The following is an 18,907-nucleotide window of genomic DNA, read 5'->3' on the forward strand; positions in this document are numbered from 1 at the left end:
GGAGCTACGCAACATTACTATATTTTACCAAACTTTGTAGCTTTGGATACAAAAACAATTTACTCCAATTACTGTCTTTACTGACTCTTCTTCTTGAAAAGCCACCCTGGAGAATCTCCCTGTCCCCATGGATTCAAACTGTGACCCAGTTGTCCAAGGCAGAACTAGAAAACAGTCATTTAAAACATATCGTGAAAATGGACATAAATCAAAAATTACATTGAGGCAATATTTATGAAAAGCTAATCAATGTGAATGGGAGGTTGTGTTTACAAAAACTTTTAAGTAAAACTAAACCTAATTTCCTGCATAACGATTACATAGCCACAATAGCTATTAAATTACATAGCTATTAATACATAGCTATAATTTGATCTCCATTCACCATTAAAAAGTCCAGGACCTGTGGTTTGTTAGATATTTTTTGAAGTCAATGTTTTTTTTAACATGAGGTAGCTTTCTAGCAGCATTTTGGGTGCTTTTACGCCAACACAGTGTGGTCTGGCATGATACCAGGTTTGGGCACAGGTGGGAGGCAAGAACTGGCTCTGTAGGAAAACTGTATCTTACTACAGGTAAAGATGGTCTTCTTGTTACAGTAAATGGCGTGGGAGAGAAATATAGCAATTGGAGAATAAGCAGCACTCTTACGGGTAAGAGAATAGATATCTAATCTCACTACTGTACCATTTCTCGTGAGTAACGGTGGTTAATTTTAATTTTCACTAAGCTATTAAGTACCAAAACTTAGAAACTCAATTCTAATTTACTAGATGCTCCTAAATGATTGGTTTGGCACTCTGTTATCATTTGGTTGGTTTACTCATGTTAGTTTCTTCTGTGAAGAGTCTTTTCTAGGAAATAAGAAAGCAAGAAGTAACAAAAAATAGATTTGATGCACAAGGTACGATAGGTATTAAACAGGTGCTAGTTTCTGACGTCCAAAAACATCAACATCATGTGAAGTAAACCTGTGGTCCCACACTTGATTTTTAAACGTCTCATTTTTTTTAAAGTTCCAAACTCATTATAGCTGGAGCTGGTCTACATGACTCAATTTGGGCAAAGTCAATACATATGGCACTACAGACACATTGATACTTTCTACGAATAGGTTCTAATGGAATTCAAAGTATTCTCTCGATTTTACTAGAATGAAGTAAAATTTCAGCAAAAAGTAAAACCATAGTTACTTGCTTGAATACAATCCATCCTTACGAGGTAAATGTACGAATACCTGTGTTTCTTTGGTGTTCAAGTGGCAATTCTCGATACTTTGCTATTTTTGTATGTTTAGGCTTCTCTTCTTAGCCTTTAAAAAACTCATTATGATTTCACCCAGAATAATGATTTTTCTCATAAAAAGATTCCTGTGGTTAACTAACTGTTCATTTTGATTAAATTTAAAACTCCTCTGGATGAAACCTTCTATTTTGCATTGACGAGACATGTAGAAGGAATCTTTTCTATTTCCAGAGATTTTAAAGAACACTAAAGCTTTTGCTCTTGGAGTTTGGAATGCTTTTTTGGACTCAGTGGGAATTTGCCTGCCTCAATGTAATTACTCTTTTTGAGTATAAAAGCAGGTCTGTCCAGGAATGTAGATTTGGACCTCAAAATTGCTTATGGAGGAATTTTTCACTTCCTCATTTTTAAAACTAGTTTGGTCCAAAAGTTAGTTTGAAGCCAGTATGAATTATATTCAAATTTGTACTTTTTATGAGACGAATATGTGTAAAAATATGATTTGGCTATTTAGAGAAATTTTTCTTGCATTTTTCTATTTAATGAAAAAGAAATAAAAAAGGAAGACATTAAGGGTTGAAGACAGGGTTGAAATGGAAAGATTATGGCCATTCCCAAAGTTAGTTGCACATTGAAATCACCTGAGATTTTTAAAAAGTACCGAGAATATCACCCCGTGGTATTCTAATGTAATCCATATGAGGCGCCATCTTGGTAAAGGCATTCTGAAAAGCCTTCCGGGTATTTCTGATGTGCAGTTAAGTTTGGGAGCCACTATCCTAGGGAATATGAGGATCAAAATGTAAAGCTGAAAGCACCGGGTCTTTCTGAGTGAGCTTAGCCTTGAGGCCTTTGATACCTGATTAGAATTAACAGAATGAAAGGTTACAAGGACTTTTAACTCTTATTGGAATTTAGCTGATTTTGATTGGAATCTGGGCTGATTTTGGATCCCAGGATCCCATTCAAGAGTTGACTAATGGTTCTATGTTTTCATGTGTATGTCTTCCTTTGAGTCCTGTAGAATTTTTACCAGGGCCAAAGGATTTTTTTAAATGGAAATTCTGGTAGTGTAGGTCTTAAACCACTAATGAGACTGAAACAGTAGTGATAGGTGTTTGGAGTTCAGACCTGGGTTATTTCTATTTTGATACAGACGCAGTCATTTACATGTATGGCAAGAAAGTAGAGCTTTCTGCTCCCTCCATCCTGGTTTTTCGTAGCACCCGTATCCCTAGAAGATGTTCCTGGAGAGAGGCCTGAAGCCCTCGAGGATTTTGGTAAACAGCACCCTGGCTGGGTGTCTAAGAATCAGCTTCTGATCAATCGGCAGTGGTGGGTGTAAGGTTTCTGTGCTGAGTTCAAGACCAAAGGGCTCAGACACGGTAAAGCTGTCCGATACTTGTTGAAAACAGAAGGGAGGAAAGGTAGAGAATTTGTGGGCAGATTTCATGCGAGTGGGTGAGACAGTCCAAGGCTGACCCCACGTTAATATAACAGTCTCTGAATGCCGGACGGTGGACTGGATGCTGCAAAAAGTCCAAAGAAATGAGAGTGGATCTTCACTCCTCTGTTTGAAAAGACTTCACAGCCCCTTTGCTGAGTAGGAAAAAGCGTCACAAGTGATGATCAGTAGATCTGATGCACCTTTTTATGGTATCAGGCACGAGCCATGTGAGACAGATATGAAAACAAATCAATGTGAACAAGCGAAAAGTTTACAAGGAGAAGTCCTTTTACGCCAGGGTGATTACTGTGTTGGGGGACCATTGGCAAGGATGGGGGTTCCAGGGAAGGAGAGGTGCGGGCTGATGAGTTTAGTAAACAGCGGGCCCGGGTTCATTTTATCGTTACCTGCAGCACATCACGCTGACTTCCAGGAGGTCCCCAGGGGTCACGGGGGCCACAAAGATGCTGACCTAGGACAGACTGACCTGGGGCATTTTTTGGACGGAAGTGATGCTGACCCCATCAGACCTTGGGCAGTCTTTCACAGACCCCAGCCTGAGGACATACCCCACGCAGCGGGCAATGCGAACGCCTTTCAAAGAGCGTCCTCCCCGGCCCCCACCCTGCCTGTTTGTGACTCTCTGTGTCACAGAAGCAGCTGTGAGCCCAGGTTAAGACTCTGGAATTCACATGGCTCTCTTTGTTGTTTCTGGCCCAGGTCTGCTGACCCCTGAACGCTTGCTGGTTAACAGGTCTCTCTTTACACTGTCAGGGTTCAGAAACCCGTCACCAGGTCCCTTAGGAGCCTGGGAGAAATGACTGTTGGGGCAATGGTTCTTTAGCTTTCTGTTAGACAAAAGCCTGCTCGACATTTGATTTCACTGGGAATACAGCCTCCTATCATGATTCTACAATTAGTATACACTAACCAGTCTCGGGCAAGGCATCGCTTTAGGAAAAGTATTACTTGTGATCGTAAGGAAACTGAGTGAGAGGTTTATTTCTTCCGGATAGAGTTGTGTGTGTCTTATTCTTAAATTAAAAGAAAGATATCTTCAGAAGGCTCCATATCCATCCCCTCGGGCAGTCACTGCAAAAGTGGGGTAGACCTCATACGTCGTATATGCTGCTAAGTCTTGTCCAAGGGTCACCGCTTGCTTGAGCTGGGCCGCGGACACAGGTGCACTTGCGTTAGGGACAGCGTATCCTGGAGAAGGAGGCAGAGAGAGCTTCAGCAAAGGCATCCGGGTGTCCTCCCTTTTGGTTAACTGTCTTCTTTTTGGGATATGAAAGTTTGACGTCGCTTAAAGCCAAAAGTTTAATACGTCCCTCTAAAAAAGTGAACTCCTGGGGCACCCGGGTGGCTCAGTCGGTTACGCGTCCGACTTGGGCTCCGGTCTTGACCTCGCGGTGTGTGAGCTCAAGTCCCGCGCCAGGCTGTCTGCTGTCAGCCCAGAGCCTGCTTTGGATCCTCTGTCCCCCTTCCCTCTGCCCCTCCCCCACTCTCTCTCTCTCTCTCTCTCTCTCTCTCTCTCTCTCTCACAAATCCACATTAAAAGAAATTAAAAAGGGAACTCAGGAGACATAATATCTAGACTCAGTGACTTAGGGGACAGTGTTCCTCAAAGCGAGGTCAACTATGTGTGCCCTATCCACTTCATGCTTGCAGAATCGGAAACACCAGAGATCGAGTCGGAGAAACAGAAACTTAACAGGATGCTGAGTTAATTACACTTGAGACTTGGGTCTTTATCAGAGGGTCGCAAAATTTACAAAGGAGGAGAGGTGATTGAGAGGTTGGCAGGGCTGCAGGAGTGGGGGCTCTGTGGGTCTGATTTTGTGCCCCCACTCCCATCTGAGTGAAATGTTAAAAACTCATTGCTTTTGTCCAAGAAGGACGTATAGGGAGTAGGTAGACTGGTGGAAAAAATACTGAGCGTTTTCGCGTATTTCTACGTAGCACCATGAAAGCAAATACGTGGGCTGTTTACATTTAGACCCGACCGTGAAGGGCAAAGATCATCTTGCCTCACCAGCAAGCTGTCTGGAGGCCACGATGCTTGTCCTCACCCTCAGACAACTAAGGGGTTTGAGTGGTGAGGAGGCCATCACGGGCAGTCACATTAATATCACGTCTGGCTGATTGACATCCACGTTTAGAGAAAACAGCTATTACCTAAAAGCAATGTTTCTCTGTTAACGTTTTAGATCAAAATTAAACCGTTTCTGAGACGACCCAAAAAGTGTGCAGGTGACAAGAAAAAGGGAAAAATATACTTAAGCAACAAACGGGGACCTGAAAAGAAAAAAAGAAAAGAAAAAGAAAAAGCCCATTTGGTTTATGTGCGGTGGCCATCATCCCAACCCCAGACACATTGATTTCTTTCTGGTGGCTTCTCAGGAAGTGGTGGCAGGAAACTGGCTGGACCGTTTTTTTAAAAATTAAATCCACTCCTTGGCTTGAACACTTTGGCCAGTAATGCTGACTAAGGCACGACTGAAGTCCAGTCTGTTTTCCAACGAGATGAGAAATGTGTTACCGATTACTTCCCTGACTTTGGAAATAGTATTTCTAAATAAGTGAGTAAGAAATACACATGTGTGAAGAGAGCATGTGCATGTGTGTGTGTGTGGTGTATTTCTATTTTAGGGACTTTGAATTTTCTTCTTCAACTTGGCTAATTTCCCAAGTGCAAGAGTATTTGGAATTTAAACAGATTCTTCCCTTGTGACCCATTATTCTTTGCTTGACTCCACAGCAAAGTTATAAGAGAGGCTCTCAGATTCTCAGGCGTCCCCAAGACAACTCTCATGCCCTAAATATTTTTTACTTCTTGTGGGAGCAAACAGAAGTGAGGACAAGAGCAAACGTTCTTAGGTAAAAGCAAATCCTTTGCAATGTGCAACTGGAAAATTCTGACAGTGGCTCATTTGTTTTTACAGTACATTATTTAAGTGGCTTTGGGGTGCAGCTGTCCACAAGACAGGGGCTGAAACTTCTCCCAGAACCGAGAAGCCGTGGCACAGGACCCCCAGGAGACTGACATGTCAACACCCTGTTGTGTGGGAAGCGAGCACACAGCTCGCACACAGCTCACTGTGATGGCCCCAGCACAGCCCAGGGGACCTGCCCTGTGCATTGGCAGCTGTGGTCTTGGCAACCTCATGGGGGCACGCCACACATCCTCTCCACGTTCTACAGAACAAAGCTGGCATTGAGGTCACATTCACCGGTTGCAACCTTGCTTGCCAGAATGGAAAACACATTCGCAACTTTTGAGAAACAAAAGAAAATCAGAATGGGCCCAGGTGTTATGTTCGTGAGCAACAGACAGTTCTCACGCCTGTATGTGCCCAATATACGAATGAATGCATGGGTTGACAGAAATGCCCTATTTCTGGGTCCAGTCAGATCTCTTAATTTGTCTTAAGGGAGGTATGCCAATGCAGTGACTCATGACCAATTTCTTCAAAAGAAATGAACTTTTATTTGCTAAAACTGAACGGAGTTACTTAACCTAACTGTTAAGGAAACATTTCCAGAACAAATTTGTCATCTGGTTTCTTTGAATCTCTAGAGGGTTCACTTTTTAATTGTTAGCATTGGTTGTAGGTACATAATAATAAATAAGAGTCTTTTAAATGTGACCCTGGAGGCGTGTCGATCTACAGACAGGCTTTATTCTGAGCAAACAGTGCGCTCCAGACCAAAATTATAGAGCAGATAAAATGAGGGCTGATTATTCACATATTGAAAGGATCTCGATCTGTCTCTGACTCTCTCTTGCACACAGAGTTTTCGACTTAAAATAACTTAAGAAATGCGTGGTCTACACGATTCTTCCAGAAAGCAAAGCAATGAAAGTCAAGTTGAGTTGAAGATGAGAAAAGTGCAGATACTCCAAGGGCTCCTTAAAAGCCAGTTGACCTTGGCCAAATTACTTCATCATCCCTGTCCTTGGTTCCTTCAGCTCACAATGGGCATTATGCCACAACCTACCTCTTGCGGGGTCCTGAGCGTCACTGATACAGCATAAAGCATGCGGAGCATTTAGGCGAGCACCTGGCGTGCCCTGAGCATTCGAGTGAACATCAACTCTTAATAGGCAGTTCCAACCTCTCTCATTAAAAGTGAAAACCCAAGCCAACCAGATGCAGAGGCTGGCTCTTTCGAGATCATGCTGCTACTCAAGCTGAGCCGAGCCTGGCCCCCTGCTCCTCCCACCCTCCCCCCTCACTCCTCTCTGTCCTACCTGGATGGTCCACTCACCTGGGGAGCGTCTTTGGTCACAGATGGTGTAAGTCAGATTTCTTGTGGGTGGGGGTCATAAAGAGCTCTAAGGGCCCATGGTCTCAAGGGAGGGTTTCCCAAACACGCTGGGTGGGCTGCCGTGCCCGGCACAATTTTCCGTACCTGGGAAAGCAGCGGCGGCTGCGGGGGCGGTGGGGGCCTCGGCCCCGTCGGTGGGGATGCCCAGGGTGTGGAGGGTGTGCTCCGCCGCGTAGGTCTTGGCTTCGTCCACGTAGGCACTTAGCTTCGGAGGCGTGAAGGGGTGGCTGCAAGACATATCCAGTCGGGGCAGGCATTTAAATTTGGGGTGCTGAGGGCTGAGATGGGAGCAAAGTCCGTTGCTGTTAGTGTTTGCAGATGAGCGGATAGTGGGGTTTTGTGTGCGTGGTTTTCATTCTCTTTGCATTTAAGACTTGTACGTGTGTGTGTGTGTGTGTGTGCGTGTGTGTGCAGGGAGATTTGTGACCTGACCCAGGACCTCAGCGGTGGATACGATATTCCTGGGGCACATGCCTAACGCACCGCATGGCTGTTCTACTGCGCACGTGAATCAGGAAAGTTCCTAAAACGTGCAGAGACGCGGGCTTGAGGCGGGGATACCCACTCCCAGAGACGATCTTTGATCCAAAATTTAAGTGACCGCGCACGGTGTCATGATGTACAACGTGGCGATTTCCCGTGGTTCAGCCTGAACGCTGCACAGGTAAAAGACGGGCGACAGTTTTCATTTCCGTTACATTTTACATCTGAAGTTCTTCATTGGTGGATGATGCTATGCAGTCTTCATCGTCTGTTTGAAACATGGGGCCTTTGAGAGGCTGGCACCTCTATCCCGCTACACGACTGGACGTTTGTGTTTAATGAAAATTGAGTAGGCAGTAGACTGAAATATTTAGCTTATATAGATAGTGACAACGTAGGGGCACCTGAGTTGCCTAGTGGGTTCAGCGTCCAAATCTTGACATTGGCTCAGGTCGTGATCTCACAGTTCGTGGGATCAAGCCCCGTGTCAGGCTCTGCGCTGACCGCATGGAGCCTGCTTGGGATTCTCTCTCTCTCTCTCTCTCTCTCTCTCTCTCTCTCTCTCTCTCCCCTCTCCCCCTCTCCCCCTCTCCCCCTCTCCCCCTCTCCTGCTCACGCACACCTTCTGTCTCTCTCAAAATAAATAAACATTTTCAAAAAAAGATAGTGACAAAATACACTCAATTTACTGGAGACTCTTACTCTAAAAATCTTAGAAAATTAGGAATTTGGAGATGTTACGCACATGGCAGGATTCTGGCTGGCCAGGGCAGGAATGGTTATTTTGTATAAGAATAGTTGCCGTTGATCTTGTCCAATGGCCGAGTGTAGCTGATATACCGGTTGTCCCCAGTTATTTTTCTGACAAATTTCTTCTAATAACTATGAGAATTAAAACAAAAAAAAAGTGATTTTCCTTCCAATTGTCGTATTTGCACTATTTCATCAACTTTCAGGGTTTTAAACTCTAATCTTCAGTGTTGAAGCTAATGTAAGAAAATATAAAACGCCACATGGTTTAATGACTCATACAATTTTAAGACAAACTCAACTTGAACTCCATTTAAAATGTTACATCTATTAATTCACAAAAATCGTTTTCACGCCATTTATTCTAATGTTTTTAGTTCAGTCCATTAGCCGTAACTTTTTCTTCTTCTTTTTTTTTTACCCATAGCTTAATTCTATGATTTGTTGGATGTATTTATTCCATTAAAGAAAAACTGACATTTCAGCACTGTGTGGCTGGATTTCCTCATTACCCTCAATCCTTCTGTCTACAGTGGTTTAGAGAAAATAACCTAAGAATATATTCCTACTTCATGTCATTTGTCATAGGGTTTTAACTTTACATTTTCGTAAAAATCAAGGTAAAAAGTTTAATGGGTTACTAGTTACTGGGGTTACAACTGCTGACTGTACGGGACAGTCCTTGTCTCTCTGCTCCTGGCGGGCGTTCATGACTCCACCGCAGAACTGTTAAGGCTCCAACTCTGTTGGTTTGGGTTGGCACAGCCTTCAGTGTCTAAGCTGTAGTTGTAGAGATTCAGAGACAAATTAAAGAACTTTCAATAGTTGCTAGAGATGGTTCCTTACATATTACTATAAACCACGACCAACTTCTGATCTGGGTTGAATACAAGAAGGAGAGATTGTCCCTCACGCTATGGCAGCTCATAGAATTATGACATGGAATTTATAACAATTTTTATTTTCTTAAAAGATTTCCAAGTATCTTAGTTCTTTAATAAGGTGCCTTATTTTAAATTTTAACCCAAGATAGATTGGATGACAAGCTTTAGTGTTTTCTGAGCAAGGCTTCATCATGATTTTATTACAATTAATTTTATTACAATTAATTGGCTTATGTGTCAGCTGTCTCTTACTGGATTGCCATATGAGTTTTGATGGCAAAGACCGTGTTATATTCTCTTTTCCATCCCCAGCACCTAACGCAATACGTGGTGCGTGATACATGGCCAATAAATGGTTTTTGAATAAACAAATGGTTGCTGTTCACCACTCTGATAGGCATCTTTATTTTTAATTGCCTGGGTAAGGATAGCAGCAACCTTAGATGAACTAATGTGTATGTGTAAGACAACCATCAATCCTGCAAAAATAGTACTCAGGATGAGCTGTTAGAAAACCAAGTTTTCTATTTGCTTGCAATCATAAGGCCTACTTCCATAAACCTGGGGGCTTATACCTTTGGGCCTGGAGTAGGAATGTTTCCTTTAGGGTCCACAGACTGTACCTCTGAACGACCGGTTACTGGTTCTTTAGCCAGTGTCTCTACGGGGAGGCCATCAGAGGTACTGCACACCCACGGGCTAAGGGTTAACGCATCCTGTTTTGTTTTATTTTTACCCCTGTTAATTCATTTTCCATACTGGAACAGCTTTTATAACTTTTAATTTTCCAATAATAAAAACCACAGCCTCAAGCAGAAACATGGAGCTGTGGAATGAGAACATTAAAAATTCCCCATAATCACTGCCCAACTATAATTATTGTAGAAGACTTAATTGGATAAGAGTGATGGCATCTCATAGTTAATATGGGTAATGATATCACCATCGGTAGCGTGGTTTTTATCTCTTAAACATAGTGTTTATGGGGCATCTGGGTGGCTCAGTAGGTTAAGTGTCCAACTTTGGCTCAGGTCACGATCTCACGGTTTGTGGGTTCAAGCCCGCATCGGGCTCTATGCTGACAGTTCAGAGCTTGGAGCCTGCTTTGGATTCTGTGTCTCCTTCTCTCCCTGCCCCTCTCCCACTCACCTCTCTCTCTCTCTCTCTCTGTCTCAAAAATAAATAAACATTAAAGAACCCCACAGTGTTTCCAATAAAGGATGTCCTTTATTGGCACATAAGAGTGGTCTATTCATTCCCTGTCACGAATACTCTCCATTAGCCTACTCCCCCACGGTAGGCATTTATTTTGAGTCAGGGTCTTTGCTGCACTTTATTTGCATTTAAGGTATTGGTTAATAATTCTTAGTAGGATCTTCGTTTTCCAGTTGTTCAGATTATTTAGGGTGTCAAACTTCATTTTTAAGAAGAAGAGTGAAATGGGACAGTGACACTCAACAGTGGGGCATTCTCTCATTGTGTCGATTGGCCGCTTTATCTATGTAAACAAAACAAAACGAGCAGTGGCCCGAGTAGGGATCAAGTCAAATCATTTGACTAAAGGTGTACCAAGGTCTTTGGCCTAACTTAAGGAAACTATCTCCGGAATAACATTACCTACCTGGGGAGCAAGTTTAATTCCCTGGGGTTTTAAAGTGACAGGATTCATTGGGGTGAGCTCCATCCCAGGTAAAAGGTCGTAGAGTTTGTCTTCTCTCTTGTCTCCCTTGACCTGGTATCCACGACCCAGGCCTGTGTAGGTCAAATAGCCACGGCCACCTAGTCTTCTTACTCCCGCAGCCCCTACAGGTACATTCATGTAAATTTCTAGGAATGTAAGAAGGCATTAAACTGAATCAAACCACCAGAAAATCACCCTGAATCTTACTGAAATGGAAAAGTTAGCCCAAGTCCCATTGATTACCGCCCTGACGATGCACAGAAAACTCTAGGATTCTGATGTAATGAAACTCAACAAAAGGTAGGGGTCGCCACAGGTGTGTTTTTGTGTGTTTTCTTTTTGACTGGGGAAGAAAGCAATCCTATCAAAGCCATCATCACTAAGTACACGAGCAACTTTAAAACTTTGGTACAGAGAAAAATTTTGCAACTTCTGTCTGCAGTTAACCTTTTGTTGATATTTTTCTATAGGCTAATAAATGTTGGGAAGGCATTTATTTCAAGATCCCAGCGTGTTATGACCACATGTATTAAAATAAGAGTTGCATTTTTATCTTCAATCAGGAAATCAGAAATGAATTCTAGCTTCCCCAATAGTTCCGTCCCCAGTGATCAGTCGGGAAATGGAACATTGAGAATACAGGTTTTTAAGTTCACTATTTTCTGTTTCATGGCCTGTCAATGTGAGGCTTAAATTCCCATTGAGTTTCATTAATAGATTCCTTTTGATTTTTTGCTTTGCTGTGTTACCACTTTGATTTCCTACTGATGGCATAAAGTTGATAAAAAAATTAAATTGATTACCCTTCATCCATGAATCTCATTCATTGATTTCCTTTCTTGTTATAAGGTATTTTTTTCCCCTTGGAGTGGAGTTTGTTTTTTTCCTACATTACAACTGGTTGCCAATTTATATTTAACGTATGCATTATTTAATAATATGATTTCAGATTACAAATGTGTAATATTTTAATGACATAATTTGCCACCACATAGACAGATTATACCAGAGGAAAACCTGATGATTTCTTTAGCATTATAATCTTGGGTAGAGTGATTTTATGATGATTATGGAAATTTTAAGGCTGTTGAAGACTAGAGATCTTAGGATGGCCAACTCAGTTTTCCTGAAAAATAGTAAAACACAGTAAGAGGATAGTTTCCACAGTAATCTGACATGCCCCTTTGCTTCTAACTAAAACCCAAGGATGGGATTTAAATACACAGTTTGTTGTCAAGTTGCCCAGAATGGTTTTATATTTGGAAGACAGAACTGGGATTCTTTTGGCATTAACTACATCCTAGCAGGACCATTCTGAAGGATCCCATTAGGCAGAGACAAACTAGTTTACTAGAAATTAAAAAAAAAATGCTTTCCTTTTCATCTATCTTGCTTGAACTGAGCCCAGAACACTGCTTGAACATTTGGAACTCTTATAGGATTACATAGGAAAGATTTATCATTTAGTAGTTAGTCTTTTTTCTATTTGGACTTTACTATTTAGTTCCCCATATCCTGGAGAAATAAATTTATTTCCTCACTAGTGTGGCTTTTTACAAGGCATAGCGCATAATCCTGGGAGGAGGTCAAATGAAAGCATGTCATGTGTCTCTTAGAACATGTTTATGATAATTTGATTTATATACGAATAGGCCCCTGAGTCGCCCTCAAAGGCACATGTGCCTTGACGTGTTTTTGCTATTTGACATAACTGGTTTTCATTGGCCCATCCTTGCTTTCATTTGTAAATTTTCTAATGAGTCACAAATGACTGCAATATGGCGGTGGTCCAATGATAAGGGAGAAGCTAACTATTTAGTCTGTGCAAACTTTATGCACCCATGCGAAGACCAAATGTATGCATTAGACTCCTTTGTGCTATGTCCTGACCAAGTTTTTCCAATAACCAGTTGTAATGTGAAAAAAGATTTTTATGAAAGGACAACTATTGATATAATAATATTTGATTTTTCATGAACAATTTTCCAGTCCTTTTCTCCCGGTGGACCCATCCAATTTGTCTAAGGCTATTGCAATACAAATCATTTGAAATTGTAGAATTATTCCAGGGCAAGAGCTGATGAGCATTACCTCTAACAGAAGGGGCTCGGATAATGGCCCGGTTGCCAAGATGTCCTTTAGTGGCTGGGAAATGAAGGCTGGGAATTGCTGTATAGGCCTGAGGGGCATAGAAGACAGGAGCTCCAAGGTAGGTTGTGGTGGGATCATAAACATGGCCCAAAGAATAGGTGTAATCTCCTTGCAGCATGGCGCCTCTTCCGCCCGTGCCTCGGGTGTACCTAACGTAACTGTCCTTGTCCACTGGTTTGGCTAGGGTCACTTCAATGGGGGAACCATCTAGCACCTGTTGTAGAGAGCAAAGAAGAAACAACATCAGAAGATATGAAGGCAACCTAGTGCGGCTGAGCCCTAGTCTCCTGAGCGTTAGTCAATTTGCTGCTCTGTTCACTGTTTCGCTTACACATATCTTGTCTCTTTATCGGTTCACGTTTGTGGGTCAGTTGAGTTTTCCTGAGTCATTTTGTTGGTACATTGCACATAATATGCACCAGGTTTCACAGTGACAAACTGACCACTGTCTGCTGACATACGGGTTATAAATTATGCAAATACAGTCATTGCAACAGAGAGTTATGTGATATTTTTATGAGATATATATGTTTTATTTTTTTGTTTTATTTTTTATATGGAACGCTTCACGAATTTGCGTGTCATCCTTGTGCAGGGGTCATGCTAATCTTCTCTGTATCGTTCCAATTTTAGTATATGTGCTGCCGAAGCGAGCACGAGATATATATGTTTTAAATTACACGTTATGTAATTCTAAGACATTTTAGGTTAATAATGGGTGGAACGTAATCTTTACTACTTAGCACAGCACAAAGAAGGTGAAAGGACACCAATAAAGAAATCTTACCGCTTGTTAGCACGTTGGCATGGGTAGCCTAGTCAGGTCGTTCTAGCTGCCAGCCAGTTAAATAGCTTACTTCTTATTTTTTTAACGTTTTGTTTATTTTTGAGAGAGAGAGAGACAGTGAGAGCCTGACTGGGGGAGGGGCAGAGAAAGGGGGACAGAGGATCTAACGCGGGCTCTGCGCTGACACGCTGATCATAGTGAGTCTGACGTGGGGCTTGAACTCACGAAACGTGAGATCATGACCTGAGCTGAAGTCGGACGCTCAAATGACTGAGCCACCCAGGTGCCCCTAAATGGCTTACTTCGTAGAGCGGCTACACAATAGGTAAGTTTTTACTAGAAAAGAAAAGAGACTTAAAAATGGGGCCTTATTCAGGGAAGAGGGATCAAGGAGGCCACTGTACTTTCCCCCCCGGTACCCGTGAAGCAACCTTTTGATCTGTTGCACAGCTGGGAACTGGCAGAGAAGCCAGGGGAAGCCCCGTGATTTCTCAAGTCACACACTTCTTAAAATGTGTCCTCAAGAATTATTGGAGTGGTGTTTGCTTCTGCCACAAGTTTCTAACATTTTGCAAACAGATCCCGACGTGGAAGATAATGGATGTGTGCAGATCTATGTGTGCCACTCGCTTTTCTCTCTTGCTTGCCAACACGAGACAAAGATGGCTCTCAACAAATGCTTGACGGATTGACGTATTTCTTATCAATGGGACAAGGTGTTGCGAGGAAGCATTTGTAGCTTCCTCCGAATAAGAATGTTGTGAGCCTCTATTTTTTATAAAGGAAAGGAATGATATGAAGTGTTCCTGCAAGGATTCTCTGTCATAGCAGCTCGCCATTTGGTGAGAGCCTCAGTCCATTCTGGGGTCATTGAGGTTGGCCGGACAAAGTTGTGCTTCATGGTTGTTATGACCATTTTGGTCAACCTTGGGGCAACTTGTTCTTAGTTTCCGATATCTGCCCTACTTTTTAGCAGCAAGAGCCAGTCTCGAGTATGTTAGTTGGAATATACTGAGAAAGAATCCTGATGATATTCACCTATCTTTACAATGGTGTTGATGTAATTAGAAGCAACAGATCAGAGTATCAAAGGAAGGGGGTGGTCTTGGTAATAAGATTCTTTATCTTCAGTCCTGTCTTGAGGAAGGTAAGAGAGACCCAAATAGGTCTCTGCTTATAGACCTTCCTATCAAGAGACATTTTTAATGGAATGATTCTTTACTGCAAAGTCAGGTTCCATATTGTAATAGAATTTGTGCTTCATTGTCCCCATAGGAGTGGTTTTAAAAATTTTTTTTAACACTTATTTATTTTTGAGAGAGAAAGAGAGAGAGCATGAGTGGGGGAGGGGAACAGAGAGAGGAGGACAGATTATCTGAAGCAGGCTCCAGGCTCTGAGCTGTCAGCACAGAGCCTGATGTGGGGCTTGAACTCCTGCACTGTGAGATCATGGCCTGAGCCAAAGGCAGACACTTAACTGACTGAGCCACCCAGGCGCCCCTTGAGTGTTTTAAACTCAGGACTGTCTTTTAGTGATTTGCTCTAGATGTTTCAAGACCTAGGGTGATATATTATTCATTGGTATATTCCCAAGCCCCGAAAAATTCCTTACACATCACAGACACCCACAAGTATTTCTAGAATAGAGAACCACATGCAAAGCTCAGTTCATCCCCTTTCTCTCTAAATAGGTTTCCTTTCCTGGCTTCCCCCACAGTATCATCCTGATCCCCCATATTGAAAACCAGCCAATGGCTCCTGCTCACTCCGACATCCAGTCAGTTCCCGGATGTTTTCAATTCGTGCCCTATAGCCCTACATAGAGATTTCTCCTACTTTCCTTTCCCGCCCTCCTTCAAGCCCTTATTCAAAATGAGAGAGAGAGAGAATGAGGGAGGGAAGGACAGCGAAGGGAGAGAGAGAGAGAGAGAGAGAGAGAGAGAGAAAGAGAGAGAGAACCTTCAGCAGGTTCCATTGTCAGCGTGGAGCCCAATGTGGGACTTGATCCCATGACCCCGGGATCATGACCTGAGCTGAAATCAAGAGTTGGATGCTCAACTGACTGAGCCACCCAGGGGCCCCAAACATAACATCTTTAAAAAATATACCTAGCTTATCTAGCTGTAAAATTTGGGAACAATTTGAGCATTTTTCCATCGTAATTATTTCAATGTAATTATTAGCGTTTAATTTATGACCGTCTCTTCTCAGCATTCATCATGTATCCTCAGGAATGTTCTCAAATGGAGAAACTGACCTATGAATTGTTTTCAGAGTAATAACAGCTTTATGGCACTAAATGTGATCGTCGATAAAGATGAGGTGGTGATTTGCTTCATGGACGTGTATTTAAATCTGCACGAATTTCTGCTTTGCAGTTTTTGCATTTCGGAGTCAGTACTTTCTCTCCTCCAGGACTCAAGCATGTCTGTGGACCCCAGATTGTCCCCTGAGCCCAGCCCCCTGTGACTGATGAACCTGCTCTGGGAGGTACTCCCTTAGCTGCTGGCCATGTCCTTCGGCCAAATACCCCTGCTTCTTTCTCCCAAGGAGAACTGCTCTGCCCAGTCCTCTCTCTCTGAGGTTTCCTGTGATGTCTCCCGCCCCTTGTTGCCTTGACCCCAGGGGTGCGGTGACCCTCAGCTCCTCCACTCTTTTGCTTCCCCTTCCCTGCACTCACACTTCTGTACTTAGCCCCTTTGCCAGCTGGCTGCTGTGAGGACTGACTGGTGCAAAGCCTGACAGGCGACACAGCCCTGCGTGCATCATGTTCTAACTGAATCGCTCTGCTTTCACCTTCCTTAGTCACTTCTTGCGCTTTCCAAATTCTGTGCCTCGGAAACTGCCTCTCCATTTCCATGTGTTTTGATTTGGGAAATCTGCCCAATTTTTATGGCTTCTTATAGTTACCATCTTCTCATCTCCACGAAGATTTTCTGATTCTGAATGGCTCATTCCTCCTTCCTTTGGATATACTCACCACTTTTTATGTATATATATATAATATATATATATATATATATATGTGTGTGTGTGTGTGTGTATACATATATATACATATATACACATATATACACACATATACACATACATATATACACACATATATACACATATACATATATATACGCATATATACACATATATAATATATATATGAAACTTATTTGGCTGAACTATGAAAGATGTGTGTGTACTTATATACATATACATATACATACACATACATGTGTATACATATATGTGTATACATATATACACATATACATATATATATATACACATATACATATATATACACATATATATAATATATATATGAAACTTATTTGGCTGAACTATGAAAGATGTGTGTGTACTTATATACATATACATATACATACACATACATGTGTATACATATATGTGTATACATATATACACATATACATATATATATACACATATACATATATATACACATATATATAATATATATATGAAACTTATTTGGCTGAACTATGAAAGATGTGTGTGTACTTATATACATATACATATACATACACATACATGTGTATACATATATGTGTATACATATATACACATATACATATATATATACATATACATATATATACACATATATATAATATATATATGAAACTTATTTGGCTGAACTATGAAAGATGTGTGTGTACTTATCTTATATACATATACATATATATACACATACATGTGTATACATACATGTGTATACATATATAAACATATACATATGTATACACATATACATATACACATATACATATATATACACATATACACATATTTACACACATATATAATATATACATGAAACTTATTTGGCTGAACTATGAAAGATGTGTGTGTACTTATTCCTCTGGTAGACTTTTAGCTTGCTGACAAGTATCTTTGGGTTTTTTTTGTATCCCAGACATTATTCAGCAAGATAAGTGGTCTATAGAAACGTTTTAGTGTTTTTTTTAAATATTTTTAAATTTTTATTTATTTTTGAGAGAGAGAGAGAGAGAGTGTGAGCAGGGGAGGGAAAGAGAGAGGGGGAGACACAGAATCCAAAGCAGGCTCCAGGTGCTGAGCTGTCAGCACAGAGCCCAACGCGGGGCTTGAATCACAAACTGCGAGATCATGACCTGAGCTGGAGTCGGACGCTCAACTGGCTGAGCCACCCAGGTGCCCCAAAGGGTTTTAATGTTTTTTGCATTGATAAGTAAATATTATATTGGTTTCTATTTACAAGTCAGGAGAAAGGACTTAGAAACTAGCTTTTTCCTGGACCTTATTCTTGGCAAGGTGAAGAGACCCAAAGCCTTCCAGAGTAGGGAGATCAAAACTCTGAGGGCGGACTGACAGCAGTGACCTTGACATCTTTTCTGGTCATCAGCCTCCAAAATATTGCACTACTGAGGTGATAATCTCTCAAAGTAATGACAGAAAGTTTCACCTGAGAAAAACACCTTGAAATAACCTACGCCAATACTCCAATCCCCCACTTGGGAAGGAAGTTGAGGGGCAGTGACTTGTTCAAATCAGCCCAAATTAGAGACAGGACCGGACACAGGAGCCACATCTCCATGGTGTTTTCTGTCGCTGACTCTTCTGTTCATCTTCAATGGATCGAGACAGTCATGTTAGAGGTAGAGAAAGCCTGAGTGACACAGACTTGCGGGATCATTCTTTTGAATAAAATTTCCACGCCAAACTTGGGTGGAACTTGTGTGTGTGTGTGTGTGTGTGTGTGTGCACGCGCACGCGCATTGTCCTATATTACCTTTCCATTTAAAGCTTTCATTGCCTCAACTGCATCCTCTCGACTGCTGAAATGCACAAAAGCATAGTCGCGGATTTTCTTTACCCTCTCCACAGCACCTGTAAGCAGAGAAAGTAGCCCCATTAGCAACCTTGAGACAACACCGAGAATGGCACATTTTAGCATTTGGCTTCCAAGAGTATTTGATTTTTTTTTTCAGACTTACTATTTAGGTTAAGTTCTCCTTGAGAATGTTTGCTATGTCCAGGTTTGCAATTGTACACATTCAGTAGAAGCTTTTGTTTGTAATTTTTTTATGTCACCTATATTCTTCCATATTATTATAGATTTGTGTTTTCCACTTCCTAGATTATAAGAC

At 41.7% G+C, this 18,907-nt stretch overlaps 1 protein-coding gene and 1 non-coding gene across 3 annotated transcripts in view; both read right to left on the reverse strand.

Annotated features, from left to right (window-relative positions):
- Positions 1-3,670: 3,670 nt before the first annotated feature.
- The window catches only part of A1CF (APOBEC1 complementation factor), a 77,776-nt gene continuing 62,539 nt past the window's right edge, over positions 3,671-18,907 (reverse strand). Inside the window, exons 7-12 of one of the 2 annotated variants that reach the window (XM_058696317.1) lie at positions 18,550-18,647; positions 12,914-13,187; positions 10,763-10,944; positions 8,253-8,389; positions 7,109-7,251; positions 3,671-3,901 (exon numbers count right to left, since the gene is read on the reverse strand). In XM_058696317.1, the coding sequence (XP_058552300.1) occupies positions 3,750-3,901; positions 7,109-7,251; positions 8,253-8,389; positions 10,763-10,944; positions 12,914-13,187; positions 18,550-18,647 (986 nt within the window). In that variant the 3' untranslated portion in view covers positions 3,671-3,749. Of the gene's footprint in view, positions 3,902-7,108; positions 7,252-8,252; positions 8,390-10,762; positions 10,969-12,913; positions 13,188-18,549; positions 18,648-18,907 lie in introns of both variants that reach the window. The other variant, XM_058696316.1, reaches the window with a different exon arrangement.
- On the reverse strand, positions 13,524-13,630 carry LOC131494207 (U6 spliceosomal RNA). The gene has a single exon (XR_009253254.1). It is a non-coding gene; the product is annotated as a U6 spliceosomal RNA (small nuclear RNA).

This window comes from Neofelis nebulosa, chromosome 13 (assembly GCF_028018385.1).
Source record: "Neofelis nebulosa isolate mNeoNeb1 chromosome 13, mNeoNeb1.pri, whole genome shotgun sequence".
Classification (NCBI taxonomy): domain Eukaryota; kingdom Metazoa; phylum Chordata; class Mammalia; order Carnivora; family Felidae; genus Neofelis; species Neofelis nebulosa.